Below are 15,528 nucleotides of genomic sequence, written 5' to 3' on the forward strand. Positions count from 1 at the left end.
AACGCGCAGCCTCGTCTCGTCTCGTCTCGTGCTGCATGTTATTACACGAGACACAGCAGCTGCTGCGGTGCTTGACGTTCACCTTCCTGATGTAAATGACTGTCGCTCCTTTCACGTGACGACCACAGACAGACGGACGGACGAGCGGCTCTGATCAAAGAGCTGCTCTCACATCTACATACGCTCCCTCTTCTTCTTCTTCCTCCTCCTCCTCCTCCTCCAAAGTCAAAGCTGAGGTGTGAACCTTTACAAGCTTCTCTCCTTTGGAGACCGTTCACACCTACAGGAACCTGAAAATCCGGTGTGGTCACCACACACACACACACACACTGCATTGACTTCCATTCATTTACAGTCTCTTAACAAGGATTTATCCCTTACCTTAACCTAATTTCTGGTTAAGGTTGCCATTTGTAAGCACATTTCACACACATGGGACACTCAATGTGCTTTACATAAAAATAAAACTTTTATAAACATTAAAAAGTAGACTTTGCAGTCTTGTATAAAGTACCTTTAAGGGATACTTGAGTAAAAGTACACGTAGCTTAGCAGAAAATGACTTTAGTGGAAGTTGAAATCCCTTTTATAATATTAATTTAGTAAAAGTCTTAAAGTACTGTACCTAACTATCCAAAGTAATTTTCTGATATCAAATCTACGGAAGTTTTAGACGTCAAAGTATTGCAAACGTGAGCAGTTAGGATAGAGTCATGGTAGATCAGTGATAGGGGGAGATCTCTTTCAACTGGAAGGCTGTGGGTTCAATTCCTGGCTCTGCTAGTCTGTATGTGTCCTTGAGCAAGACACTTAACCCCATGTTGCAGCGTGTGAATGGGTATGAAAGATCTGTGAATGGGTGAAAACTGCAGCTCATCAACACGAGAAAAGCTCTATATAAATACAGACCATTACCAACTCTACTTCTGATTTTATTACTACAAAGATAGTTACTTTAGTGCAAGAACAAAGTATTTGTACTGACAATTTGAACATAACACAAATAAAAAAAAGAGTTCAGAACAAAACAAAGAAAAAAAGAGACTCAAATGCAGCCGAAAATATGACAAAACAATCATTTACTCTCAAATGACTGTATTGAAATAATGTTAAGTGCAGCATTTAAAAATGCTTTAAAAGAGTTTAATCATAAGCATATCAGACCCACTTAATTAGATTCTGGTAACTTAATGTCTATAATATACAGTACACTCTATTTTTACCTTTTATAGCCTTGCGGTCAATATTTGACAAATAATGAAGGACCAACTTATCTGATCTGATCTGATCTTATCTTTGTGTACACACACACACACACACACTTCATGGATTAAAGGCGTAGTTCAGGTTTTTTGAGGGGTGGTTTGTATGGTGTAGTGACACACTATCAACACTGACTTCATTGGTCACTGCTGCCATTTTCATGAGCAGCCTGACACCAGCTCTCACTGATAACATATAGTAGGTCACAACACGGACTGAAAGGGAAAAACAGGTTTTTGGCATCATGGATCTCGGGAGTTGTTAATACACTGCTGCCTGTCTCCATGTGAGCTAAAACCACTGATTTTCTCTATAGACTTTGGTGTAGGACAGTAAGCCTTTCACAGACTTAATTTTCAAATAATGTGGCAAACATATTCTTGGCATAGATTTGTTAGGTGAGCCCTTTTTTTCTTAGTCTAAATCTAAACTAAATAACCTGGAATGTGTAAGTTACAATGATATTATCAGTGTACTGTAGCAGAGCTTAATCATTTCTGTTAAAGGTTGCTGTGCCAATGCACTTTAAGTATAGAGCACATGAAAGCAGTACTATGCATGTGTGTACACATCAAGTATTAAATACAGCAAATAAGTATGTTTTATATCAACATTGTTATATTGCAATATAAAGGAAATAAAGAATATATATATACATATATATATATATATTTTTTAAATGGAATACTCCAGACATCAACCCCCTCTCTTCCTCTCTAGTGCAGCCAACATAAATTATCCTTAAGGATAAGGACCAGTATACCATATTTTTGGTAAAATAATGTTACGGTGAAGAATAAAGTATCAGAATTTGATCAGGTGTATCAAGTATCAAGTACCTTGAACTGTACTAAGTGTCAGTACTTGTGTACTTAGTTCCCAGCACTGAAGATGAAGTGGAAACTTTTTTTACTAATAACCACAGGCTTAGGCTCACTGTGTTAATCCTTTTTACTCCCTCTGAGTGTTTATTGACCACAGAGAGTGTAAGAAATGACACTTGGTGTGGACATCACAGGAACACCAGACGAGTTATTTCACTGGAGATCTATTGTGCTGTCTTTTCTTATTCATTTGTGTCTGTGGGAGCTGACGGATCAGAGGCAGATCTGTGTCTGTGGCAGTCACCAGGCCCACAGAGGCCACGTCTACGGACGCAGACACTACAGCCTTTTAAGTGCCTCTGTGAACTATAGCGAGGGTTTTGTGGCCCCACTCACGCAGACATTTCATTAACCATGAGCTCTGTAGTATTCAGCAAACAATGACTTATTATTACAATTCCTCTACATGGAAGTCCCACGTAGTGTAGTTTAATAAAAATAACACACAAGATAATACAAAAAAAAAAGAAAGTGGTGGAAGTGTTATTCAAGGGCCCAGAGTCATGACTGAGCAAGTTATATGTGCTTGTGTTATTTTAGAACTCGAGAAGCTGAAGTTTTAAATCCCACTCATCAGGTCCTCAAACCAGCCTATATAAGGAGTGAGTGGATTACTCATTTCACACCTCACAAACGTCTACGATGTGCTAAGGGTTCTTAGCGAGACACTGCACACAAATGGCCTACAATTGCAGAGTAATAACTAATATGCTGAAAACAGCTTCGGGTGGGTGGTTCAGTGGGATCCTTTTGTGCGAAATGAGGCCACCGAACAAATAAAGAGTTGAAAACAAGGCAGTTTGTCGAAGTGATATTTAATGAAAAGTTTAAACCTGAGGAAACTGGATGCGGCCAATACACATGTATAATTAACACGACTACATCAGAAATAATTTACACACGGCTAACAATTCGATCCTAGTGGGACATCTAACTCCTATACAAGCCAATGATATTCAACAAGTAAATATTTACATATGCATTTACCCCCTTCACAGAAGGCAGGCCCATACAAGGGCCAATACATTTCCAAATGAAGACCCCATCTTCTCCAATGCAACATTAATGACATACTTTATTTATTAAATACGTTTTAGTTTAGTAATTGTAGATCCTGGATAATTCTAAAAAGAGCTTTTCCTGTTCCCTTACAACAATTTTCAGTTTTTTTGTCCTGCAGCGAAGCCTAAACAACATCCTAACACAAACAATTCAATCGGCTACTTGAGTCTAAAACACACAGCTTCTTTTCAGATGGTCTACCAGGGTCTCCACACGGACTTGGAGTAAGTTAGAGAAGGCAAGTAGGCGAGAACATCCTGGCCGTCGGCCTCCTCTGACGAAGAAACGTGGCTTTGCTCCGAGTCAGTCTCGTCCAGGTCAGAGCAGAGGTCATCGGTGGAGACGGTGGACGGGGCTGGGGACATGCTATCAGACAAGGACCAAGAGCTGTCGCTTCTGGGATAGTCCGCTAAGGCGTCTGGCAACATCACCCGCAGGCGCTCCTCGTCGTTCAAGGGCATGCTTTCCAGGAGGTGGTTGAGCAGCTCCGCCGCTTCCGTGGGATCAATCCCAGGGCAGCTGGACACAAACGTGTGCACGTCGTGCATGCACTGGATGTAGCCGGCTGCAAAGCGCTCACATGCCTCCCGGTTCACGGCAGTCACCTCTATGAAAACATAAAGTTCATCAGAACATTTGCTCAGTCGGTCTGTAATCCGGTATCCATCGAAATATATGGCAACGTTTTAAGTAACACGGCAGCAGAGCGTAAATAAAGTGCACAAATGGGGTCTGATACTTGTGTTTACTTCTTGCACTAAGTTGAGGGATGTTGTGGTTTCCATGTTAGTCCACATACATCTCCTCTTTCCTGCGAGACACATTTCCATTTTTCCAGCGCAGCAACATGTAGAAGCTTCTAAACATCATCCTTTATTTGTTGAATTAGATAGATAGATAGATACTTTATTCATCTCACAGAGAAATTCACATTTATCCTTTCGGCTCCAAAGATGCTCCAAAAAACAAAAAAACAGGCTTCTGGCTCTTTATTCTGATTGGCCCGAGCTGTAACACACACCTGAGGCAGGAGTATTAAGATATAACATATGTAAAATAAGTGGGTCAGCAGAAGAACTGCACGTAGCTTTACATGTAAACACATGGACTACATTATTCTCAGGGGAAAAGTGAAATATTCCCTGAATTGTGATCACGTCTGCTGATTACCTTGATCCCGGTTTTTCAGAATGCTCTCCACTCGTTTGACTGTCATCTCCAGGACCTCTGCATTCTCCATCTTTGATTGCAACTGCAACCACACAAAAAGGGCTAAACAAAACACAGAAAGAGGAGCAAGAACTGGCAACCCAAGCCGGTCAAACATTAAGACACATCGAGTTTATGCATTTATTTATTGACGCCACGTAAAGCCTAAAAACGTAGTCTTACGTCTGCGTCCGCGATGAGAACTCGTAGTTCTTGTAAACTTTCATTGATGCGAGCTCTTCTTTTCTTCTCCACCAGAGGTTTCCTCATCTACACACACACACACACACACACGTGAAGGCGGAGGAGTCAGTCACAGCGGAGTTGAAAGTTAAACATGAATTAGTCACACAAGTCGCCCGCCCTTACCTTTCTGTCAGTCTTATTCGCCCCACTGTAGTGATTATTCTCGTTTACATCCATTTCGTGCGCGTTGTTACGCGTGGGGGCCATGTTGTTGTTGAAGCTACTGCTGCTGCTGCCTAAAGCCCACTGGCTGCTGCCGGACAGGACTGGACTGGACTGAGGGTGGTGGTGGTTACTGGTGGTGTTTAATCCAGAGAGCCGTTACAACTCGTTGGTGGAGACAGATGGCTCTCACACACACACACACACACACTGAGCCGAGGAGGGGGCATGTACGAGGTTTAAACGACGGTTCATTTACATGTGAATAGGTGAACTGGCAACGACAGCAGGACACACACCTCGTGGGCGCGCAACGCTCGCACCCGCCAACCACCACTGGTTCAGCTTCTTGGCTTCGTTTACACTGGCAGGCGGAAGTGGATTTTTTTTTTTGGTGGTGTGGACACAAATCAAAGTGTCATTTCTGATTTTCGAATCAGAATTGTTTCACAGCTACAGAGTCCATGAAAGGAATACACAGATTTGCATTTAGCTTTGTATTGTATTGAATGAAGATATTTCTTAACTCAGGGGAAACTGAGGTTGGGAAGCACAATAAAATATTACCCCTATGCTAGTAATACAAAGCTAAATTAAATAAATAAAAAGCACTATTCATAAACAGGGCAACACAAAGAGCTTTACAAGGACATAGAAATGCATTTAGAAAATCACACAATAAAACCAAGACATTAAAATCAAGGGAGATTAAAGTGTGATTTGCCAATACAAATTGCATTTAAAAAGACAAGAATGAATTCATAATTAGGTGATGATTATTTAAGAAAAAGAAAAAGAAAATGCTGCAGTAAAAATAATGTTTTCAGGAGCAGAATAACTGAATGCTACTTCACTGTTGTTTGGTTCTGCATCTGGGAAACACACAGTAGGGTAATCCTGTTCCTGAAGAGCTTAGGGCTCTGCATGCTGCATAGGGAACTCATAAGTCTAGGATGTATTAAGTCCAAGAAAGTGATAATAGTCATTTTAGTTATTTTATACAAACACACTGAACACGTCTGAATAATAAAGGCGTTTTATCTATCTGTAGTTTGTTGACCACAAGGATAAGTAGCATTTATATCCTCATAAACCAGTGTTTACAACCTTTTGTGAGGCAATTAAGGCACGTTTGTTTGTTTTTTTAGATAAAGTAAAATCCCATAGCACACCACAAACTAAAATACTACAAAATGCCTGTTTCTCAGTGTGTTCACAGCCGGTGCAGTCCTCTCACTGGTGAAAGTAAATCCAAACGAAAGCTAACTTTCACTGTACTGACACCACTTGTACTGGGCATCATCTCATCTGGCTTATAATTCTGACCGGACACCTGGTCAGAGTCTGCATTATTCCTTTTCAAACATTTATCCATTGCGGTTGTGTTTTTTTGTCCACATTCATGTTCTCATAACTATCACGTTTATCATGCATCACTGTTGGTATCATGTTGTCTGACTCATTCATAGCCTATACCCTCCCTTCTGACATGGAGGAGTATTACTCCACCAGTCACTGCGCTGTTAGCACTGGTGCTGAACAATTACATGCAAATACATGACTAAATCAATTAAGTGAAATTTCCCACGGCATAGTAGTGTGGTGGTTGCTGTCATAAACTGTTGATTTCTCAAATGAGTTTGAAACATGGCAGCGTTAATTGCTTCGCTTGTAAAATGCTATCATGCGATTGTGTAATCTGTGGAGAGATTATTGGATGGACAGGTTGTGTTTTGGTCATAATAGGTGCACACAAATACACTAGTACGACATGTACCGTTAGTTTAATTCCAGGTGAGGTGCAGGACTTGATGAGGATGGTTTAAAATCTCCCTGATACACATTGGTCTGTATCCACACGTATCCCTGTTGAGTCACTGTGTGGTGAAATTTCACTCTTCTCTGTGGTAGGAGGCAATTTATGCTGCTCAATAGAGATGCTCAAACATTCTGTCTGATGGAGAGGAAAAGCACAGTTTTAAATGTCACGTAGAATTGTAAAATAACATTACATCTTGTGTGCACAAGACACACCAGGTGTTTACGTAATAAACTGGATGGTGAGTACATATCCAACACGTGGCCATGCAACGTAAATGAAAATGCAATGCAATGCAATGCAATAGCAGTGCGGCTCAGCCGAACAACAAAAGATTTGACCGTGCACACACGTTTCAGAGAGCAGTTGTGTTCACATGAATTTCAGATGCAACACCCTTGTAATGGTAATATAGCCATATAGATGTAGACATACAGATACACCAGGGCCAGCCATGTCCACTGTGGGGTCCTTGGCAAGATTGCATCCGATAGGGACACTGGTTTTACTATGTAAATAAATAAATAAATGTACTGTATTATACAGTAATACACATAAAAGAGCACATTTAATACTGTCACTGAAAAACATAAAGTCTTGGCGTGCATGGCAGATAAATAAATAAATGAATGACTAATGACACGGACACAAGTGTCAGTTTCATTCTATTAGGCAAAGTGTTTGTTCTTTAATGTAATTGCTCAACATTGCCTTTGAATGAGTGCTCACCACTTTAGGCCACATGTTCACCAATTCTCACATTACTCAGCAAGGCCTATTTCATGGTTGAGTGTGAGCCATCAATCCGCCTATGAAGAACAGGCTGATCCACCACTTCCGTAAAGAGAAAGAGAATTGGCAGTGTAGAGCCTCTTTTCAAGTACTTCACTCTCAAGTGTCGTCGATGTCACTTAACTGACACAATGCTAGTGGCATCTGGTTGCGATGTCACCCATAAGAATCTAAATTCCCATGTTGAGGCCTCCAGAATTGCAGTTTGGCCAACAACATTACATTTTGCAAGCAGAAGTTCACTAGTGCCACTTGCAACCAGGCTCCTATTGGACAATACCAGCTGTCAATCACACTGGTGTCCACTCATATATGCCATACTTAATTGTCTATTTTCCTCAAAATGGGCACATCATTTACAAAATGTACATTTACATCAAGTTCTATTGAAGAAGGCCTGAAAACTAGCAACAGGGACATGAACTCCTCAGGAAAATGTTTACTGATGTTATGAATCAAGTGAGAAGTAAACTCATTTTCCAAAAAGACTTCTATTCAAAATGACTTGTTTTGGCAGCCAGTGGATTCGCCCCCTGGTGGATGTTCAGTATACTTTCAACGTCATTTTAGCATCGGCTCAGCTTGCTTGGAACCTCACCAGAACAGAGGTACTACAAAAGCACCAGGGGCTATCGTTAATCGAGAACCAAAAAAAGAGTAGAGTCGAGCCGAGTAGTGCTAGAACTGTATAATAGAAAAGCACCATATGATGCCTTGTTGTTGGTCTTAGTTTGAGTATAACATGAAACTATTCTCCGGTTGCATTGACCATTCAGGGTGCTGTAATAACATGACGGCACAAAATGGCAGCCTCTACAAAGCAAGGCCCCTTCCTGAAGTACATGAAAAATGGCTTATTCTAGGACAAAGACATTTAGATATCAAAGCAATTTCACATTTGTACACGCATACTTCAAGGGCAGGATGTTCAATTTCTGTCACTAAACGTTGCACAGTGGACCTTATGACACATAACATATTTATTCAGTAATATTTAAAGTTAATAAGCAGTATCAAAGTACTGGTGACCCAGGGCGAACTTTGTTGCAGTCTGAGAGTCTGAAACATTTCCGGATGATAACGTTGAGAACTCTGACACGTTTGAGAAAAGGCGATGCAGCTTTTAATAAAATACGGAAAGCACTACCATATCTGGCTTTTGCCTTCAAAATAAAAGCATGCCCCATCCTTCCACAACCAAAATGTAGCATATCATGATGATTTCATATACTAGACCACTTTTAACACTCGGACATATGCATTTGTTGGACAAAAAAGCGCACAAACGGTGAGTCATGATAGATTTTAAGCGTTTAAATCAGTGAAGAGCTCTTATTTTGGTAGCGGCGGGGCGGCTTTTCCTTCAGACCCACACAGGGACTGTTCGTCAGAGAAGACGCTTTTGTGAGGTCACTGTGATCCGGGGGCGAAGGAGCTTCGCTGCTATAAAACCGTCCTCACGGCCCAGTGGAAGAAAAGCAGCGAACCGAAAGGGAAACCATACAAAGCGAACACACGTTGAAAGAAAGAGAAAAAAACAAACAAACAAACAAACAAAATGGTGAAGATCACGTTCCAGCCCGTGTCGGCGCAGAAGCGTGAGAAAGAGACAGAGGAAGACAAGATCATTGTGCCTCAGGCTCACGTGAGTTTGCTCTCTTTTGTTTTCCTTTATGTGGCGTCTGTAGTGTGTGTGTGTGTGTCACTGTTGTGCTGCTGCAGTCTCCACTTCTTCAACTGTTCCACTATGACCTGGTCATCCATCACAGTCTTTTAGTATTACTATGCTTGTAATGCATCTTATCAAAAAACGAATCTGAATCTGTTTATTGCTAATCGTGGGTACTAACATGCACAGGATTTAAGATTTAGCCAATTCTATTTAATACATGCAATATAATATACACTATATGGACATCTGCAGGATATCTACCTAGTTCTATTTTTGTTTGTATATTATATATATATACACATATGTGCAAATCCTTTAAATGCACAGTGGGTATAATCTCAACTAGGGCTGGCCAATAATAACAACAACAACATAACTAAAGATTATGTCAATATAATTATGCATTACACAGGTATAATAACACATTTGTTCATCAATATTAAACCTGATATTTATTGCTATTAACTGACTTTATGTTAAAATCAAGTGTCACAAAGGTGCAAAGGTGCAGGGACTTGGATGTTGAGTGACTTTTGTCTTCAAAAGGCAAGAGTTTCATTGCTGAAAACCAGAGGGCATACTGAGGCGTATTAAATATCCTGCTTTTTGTTGGTGCGGCATAAAAAAAAACAACCACACAGCAAGGAAACAGAATCAACATTGCAGACCATCCTAGTCCAGCCTGGGGTTGTTGACATTACATCACCTTCTTTTCCTCTGGGAGGTCACACTGGGTGTGTGTGTGTGTGTGTGTGTGTGCCTTCAGCAGGAAAGATCAACACCATCCAGTGTTTAGATCTTTATTACATAGTATCATATGTATATACATATTTATAGCCTGTACATACTAGTGTAATCAATATAGTTTCTTAATATACACCCCCCCCCCCTTTATATCTCTTTATATTCTTGTATGTTTACAGTCTTAGAGCGACTCAGGTTTCCATTTCACTGAGGGTTATACGAGTGTAACGATGCGACAAGTAAAACCCATGACTCTTGAATATTTAAAAAGTACAAGCTCTTACTCCCTTTAAACTGTGGGGAATTCGAACAGCCTTAATCTTCCCTCTCCACCGTTTCATTAAAAAGAACAGCAGAGCTGTCAGATGCAAGGTTTCCATTTCACTGTGGGTTATACGAGTGTAACGATGCGACAAGTAAAACCCATGACTCTTGAATATTTAAAAAGTACAAGCTCTTACTCCCTTTAAACTGTGGGGAATTCGAACAGCCTTAATCTTCCCTCTCCACCGTTTCATTAAAAAGAACAGCAGAGCTGTCAGATGCAGCAACTGCAGCATTCAGTGACGTCACAAGGTGTTATACCCCATGAACCCTGCAGGCTGCGCATAAGAGGCAACCTCCTGTATTAGAGAGAGAGGCAGATAATCCTGGATTACTGTGTGTTTTATAAAAATAGTGGACGTGTCCCGAAAGTCAGATTAGCTGTTTATCCTTTCCCAAAATAGGCATTTGAACAGAGCTTGTCTAAATGAGCAAAAACACGGTCAAATCTTCCAATTGTATCCTCTCCTTTACTCAAGAGGAGCAGATTTGTATTAAACATAGAGGTTCAGAGAGAGGAAGTGGTCATCGGATGCTCTGAACCTAAACCGCTCCATGGCAGATTACAGGCCTCTTTGCACTCTAATCCTCAATCACCAACCATTGTTGTAGCATTCTGAACATAATGTAACCTTGTTATAAAATAGTTACAATCAGAAGCCAGGGTTATAACGGCAAATGCAGTTCCTGGACTAGCTCCCAGGACTGTTATATACATCATTAGATTCCTGGCACATAATTGATATGTGTCTGTCTGTGCCTCATCCCCTCCCAACACTTAGTAGACGGTGAAAAAAAACAAAAAACTTGTTGACGCATCCATCACTGCCGCTTACAGGTTTCTTCGCCTGTTGCGTCAGCGTACATGTAACACATGAGCTCAGAGGCCACGTCTATTTCGATTGGCTGCGACAGAAGGCCCGGCGTCAGAGCCAATGTGTGTAGATCTATTAATATGTCCGCCTCCGCCCAGGGACTCCGGCTCCACGTAGCTGTGCTCATTTTGCCTCCGTCTTGGGGCGCGAGAGAACCAACTGCAAATATGGAGTGTGGAAGTAGGCCTCTAAGAATAGACCCAGACGTCCCCGGGCCAGCGTCTTTCGTCACAGACTGGCACAATCTGCTCTCCCTGCTTCCGCTCTCCATAGCAACCGTTGCGGGTGGGGGGGTGTGGGGTGGAGGGGGGGGGGGGGGGGGGAGAGAGAGGCAGCGAGCAGATTGATTGTGAGTTTGTGGGTGAGCATCTGGCATGAATCATCCCAGTACGTCCTACGTCTGCAAGATCTCCCTGCTTGAATAATGACCTGGCTAACGCCTGTCGTCAGAATGGACTCCGTTAGGATTTGGTGCATGACAACATGACAGTGTGAGAGGACATTACATACACTGATCCTCCATCATAGAACTGGTTATGACCATGTTACGATTAGATTGATCTCATCACTTGCAACAGCAGCAAAATAAAGGGATAGAACATAAGTGGCAATGAAATATAATGAATTTAAAAATCATTTATGACCTGACTTGTCCTCTAACCAGACAGTTTTTTTTTCGTCTTCACAGGAGCACCTGATTCTTCCTGTCCGGTCCAAGAAGCCATTTCCAACCGGCCTGTGCTGCCTCACCTTTGGCCTGGTGGTTTTCCTGTCAGGGCTGGTGCTGTCCTCGGTCTACGTCTATCGCTACTACTTCATACCTCAGGTCGGTTCATTCTACACACCCTCCTTTTATAATCGGCAGCACAGGAAATACCCGTGTTGACCCGTGCTAACGCATGTCCTTTGTGTCCCATTAGCAGATGCCAGAAGACAGCTTGTTCCACTGTCGGGTTGTCTACGAGGACTCTGTGTACGCTCCGCTGAGGAACAGACAGGAACTGGAGGAGAACGTCGGCATCTACCTGGAGGACAACTACGAGCAGATCAGCGTGCCTGTGCCGCACTTCGGTGGCAGCGATCCCGCTGATATCATCCACGACTTTCACAGAGTAAGTGGGTTTTTGAATGTACTGCTTTCCTCCCCCTTCACCATTTTCTTTCGCGATGTGTTGAAACGCTTGATTATCTTTGGTTTGAATTGTTTTATTTTTGTATTTGTTCCAGGGCCTCACAGCTTATCATGACATCGCTTTAGACAAGTGCTACATCACCGAGCTGAACACGACCTTGGTGATGCCTCCGCGTAACCTGTGGGAGCTGCTCGTCAATGTCAAGGTGAGGCACTCACTCACGGCATTCAGTGTTGATGGCATCAGGGAATCTGTTGTAACGGCAGTGCTAGAGACAAATGACTGTATGTGAGAGAGAGAGAGAAAGAAAGAGGACAGCTTGTTCTGATCTTCCTGCCTCCAGTGTTCAGTTGAGTGATTCATGTGTATCTCTTTGCCACAGAGAGGCACGTACCTTCCTCAGACTTACATCATTCACGAGGAGATGATGGTGACGGGGAGGGTGAGGAACATGAGGCAGTTGGGCCCGTTCATCCACAGACTCTGCTACGGCAAAGAAACGTACCGCCTCAGACGACGCAGTCAGCACCGACGTAAGTGCAAACATTTGGTCTCCTATTGTGGTCTACTCGGGCAGCATTAGAGGCTTTGAAGATGACTTATCGATGCTTAGTCAAGTATGAAATGTTAAGTCAGCGGTACAGTTTGACTGAGTTTGGTACAACACGCAATGATTTGGTTTTTTCGAAGTTGTAAAATAAATAAACAATCCAAACCATTCCACTTGTTCTGCTGCGGTTCTTAGCATGGTGGTCCAGCACCTAAAGGGTGGATCTTCCCATAAGGCCATTGATTGGTAGAGAATTGCAAAAAACAGGACTGGAAGAAGAAGACAACATGCCCTTTTTCAAATATTCTGTAGGTACCATCAGTGTTTACTCAGGCTGTCACCATTCGATTTAATTGTGAAATTTAGGTGCCAATTTGATTTGTATTGCAATTCAATAATAGTATCAGTAATCAATAATGAGTGATTTTCTTCATATTAGCTGCTATATTTAGCTGTCCTTCCTTAAATTTATAAAATAAATTCAATTTAACAAAATTCTTGTATTTTATTTTGTATTTTTTTTTAAGAAATATCACAATTCTGGGGCAGTGTTTTCTGTGCTGTGTTCTTCTTCCTTCAAGTCAAACTTTATTGAGATTGCACTGGTGTGATGCCATGCTGTTCACATAACTGACAGCGAACGCCCGTCCTGTACCGCTTGGTAAGACACACGGGGCTTATTGTGACCTGTGCGTCCTTGAGAAGGAAAGCGATCCTTCAGCGTGTCACAGGGAACAAACCGAGAGTGAATAATCACCATCACCAAATAGGGATTTCCTGGTGAACACTTGCAGTGTAGATTCCACACAACAGCCTGGTATTCATGTCTGCGTACACGCGTGCGTCCGTGTGTGTGTGTGTGTGTGGGCACAGCCAGGGAACTTCCTGCTCTGTGAGTCACTTGTAGTGGCGTGGACACATCCACACACTGTGGAGGTGGTGGTGATGTGCGTGAGCCTTATCACTTTAGTTGCTGCCTTCGATTGGCGTGTGACAAAAAAAAAAATATGATGCAACGGACTTCCCACCTCCAGTACATATAAGGATGTGATTCCAGGGAAATCACTGGCGCTGACTCACGGCGGGCAGCGTCGGCATAGCAACTGCACGCGTGATTGGGAGGGACGCAGTGCAACTGCAGACCACTCGAGTTTCAGTACTGAACAGATTTTGCATCTTCTCTTCCAGGTATTGAGAGGCGCGAGGCGAAGCGGTGCCACAGCATTCGTCACTTTGAGAACACGTTTGTGGTCGACACCGTCATCTGCAACAGGCTCTAAAATCTGAGACGGAAATCAAAGCCAAGCAATGCTGAAGGCAATTCCAAATCTTACCTCTTGAATTATTTAGTCTTTTAAACTGCACTTTAAGAGCAAGTGTTTGTCCAGCAGTTTCAGTTTCAATGATTTTTTATTTCTTGTCTCTTGTCTTTTTTTTTTTTTTTAATTCAGAGTCCGTTTGGATGACGTTATTAATGTGATTGAATACACCCGTAGCTTGTCATGTTATGCAAAAAGCAACTTAATGTCAATGTTTGTTGGTTTGTGACATTTCCATCAGAGGACGTTATTGTCACTTGGTAACCCAGTGCTCTGTGGGTGACGGACTCGGTACTTGGAAGCTGCTTGCACTGTGCACTCGTGTGAATATTTCTTTTACTTTCAATTCTGTTTTTTGTTTCGTTTTTGGGATGCCAGGAAATGGCAAACATACCTCATGTAGTTCAGACGTTTCTTTGCCGGTTTGTAATCATTACTGAATGGTGTACATAATCTTTTGATTGTTCCTAAGCAATATCGACTGTAAATTGATTTTCTTTTAGATTTCCTATTGTTACATGCATAGATTTTTATCTGAAATGAACCTGTTTTGTGCAAGATCATCCCGTTATGTCTCTTATACACTTCCCTTCTCTTTCGATATTAATGGCTTTAGACTGTATTTAGTAGCAGTGCTTCAGAGGAGACGAGAGGAACCAAAATCTGCAGTCGGCGACCCTACACATAGTGTCATATATGAAATATGTAGAAAGAATGCTTTATAGTCTAGATCACTCACTGTAGATTATATCAAAGGCTAGAATTTTCTTTCTTCTCTTTACTTGGATTTGTCTGTCGTCATTAGCTCTCACCACTTCCCGATTCTTTCTTTCCTGTCATACGATGTTGATTTGTCCCACCTTGAAACAAAGATGTCTTTTTTTAATGTGCACCATGGAACGATACAAGTCTCCGTCGAGAGCTGTGATTATGTGCTCATACATCAAAGACTAAGATAACATATTTCGCTGTACAGTTGATTTTTCTTGTAATATCTTGCTGCTTTAAGAATAAATAATCACTCTTTATTCTTGGCGTGCGCATGTTAATCTGTAACCGACTCTCCTGTCGCAAAAATGACAAAAATGTGGTTTAGAATAATTGGGAGGAAGTTTTAACTTCCTCCCAGCTTCTAACAGCCTTATCGTCAGTCAAAGTAACACACATCACCTCATTCTTTCTGTGGGGTATATTATATGAAGTATATTTCATTTAAAAAAAAAAAAAGGCAGATTAATGCCTTGAAAAATACACAAGTGAACACGTTTGTGTGCATACAAGTAGACATATACAAAGTGAGCCATATACAAAAGCATCCTCCTCTCATAAATACTTAAATGTACATTTGCATCGTCTTTGTACTAAAGACCAGAGGAAAGAACAGGAAAACTCTGTGACACAAATGTAATAGAAAATGGAACAAAACAAATAGTGCAAAAATCAAAGTATCAAGACACAAATAAGTGATAGTGAT

At 41.6% G+C, this 15,528-nt stretch overlaps 2 protein-coding genes across 3 annotated transcripts; one reads left to right on the forward strand and one right to left on the reverse strand.

Moving 5' to 3' along the window:
- Positions 1–2,945: 2,945 nt before the first annotated feature.
- On the reverse strand, positions 2,946–5,091 carry hes6 (hes family bHLH transcription factor 6). The gene is made up of 4 exons (XM_058635002.1): positions 4,788–5,091; positions 4,602–4,688; positions 4,380–4,461; positions 2,946–3,816 (listed from the first exon to the last, which is right to left on the reverse strand). The coding sequence occupies exons 1-4, from the start codon at positions 4,869–4,871 to the stop codon at positions 3,407–3,409; spliced, it is 663 nt and encodes a 220-aa protein (XP_058490985.1). The 5' UTR covers positions 4,872–5,091; the 3' UTR covers positions 2,946–3,406.
- Positions 5,092–8,830: 3,739 nt separating this feature from the next.
- Positions 8,831–15,082, forward strand: itm2cb (integral membrane protein 2Cb). 2 transcript variants are annotated; one of them, XM_058648720.1, is made up of 6 exons: positions 8,831–9,082; positions 11,741–11,878; positions 11,976–12,164; positions 12,280–12,390; positions 12,568–12,718; positions 13,924–15,082. In XM_058648720.1, exons 1-6 carry the CDS (start codon positions 8,996–8,998, stop codon positions 14,013–14,015), a joined length of 768 nt encoding a protein of 255 aa, XP_058504703.1. In that variant the 5' UTR covers positions 8,831–8,995; the 3' UTR covers positions 14,016–15,082. The 2 variants fall into 2 exon arrangements, with proteins under 2 accessions (XP_058504703.1, XP_058504695.1); XM_058648712.1 differs by having other exon boundaries at positions 8,833–9,082; positions 11,973–12,164.
- The last annotated feature ends 446 nt before the right edge of the window (positions 15,083–15,528 follow it).

Source organism: Solea solea, chromosome 1, assembly GCF_958295425.1.
Source record: "Solea solea chromosome 1, fSolSol10.1, whole genome shotgun sequence".
NCBI lineage: Eukaryota > Metazoa > Chordata > Actinopteri > Pleuronectiformes > Soleidae > Solea > Solea solea.

Excerpts from the sequence above, each read along its gene's own strand:
- hes6 (XM_058635002.1), bottom strand. The coding sequence starts at position 4,871 with ATGGCCCCCACGCGTAACAACGCGCACGAAATGGATGTAAACGAGAAT. Across the intron at positions 4,689-4,787 it reads CGAATAAGACTGACAGAAAG|ATGAGGAAACCTCTGGTGGA; the intron begins GTAAGGGCGGGC and ends GTGTGTGTGTAG. Across the intron at positions 4,462-4,601 it reads TTCTCATCGCGGACGCAGAC|TTGCAATCAAAGATGGAGAA; the intron begins GTAAGACTACGT and ends GTGTGGTTGCAG.
- itm2cb (XM_058648712.1), top strand. The coding sequence starts at position 8,996 with ATGGTGAAGATCACGTTCCAGCCCGTGTCGGCGCAGAAGCGTGAGAAA. Across the intron at positions 11,879-11,972 it reads GCTACTACTTCATACCTCAG|CAGATGCCAGAAGACAGCTT; the intron begins GTCGGTTCATTC and ends GTGTCCCATTAG. Across the intron at positions 12,165-12,279 it reads TCATCCACGACTTTCACAGA|GGCCTCACAGCTTATCATGA; the intron begins GTAAGTGGGTTT and ends TATTTGTTCCAG.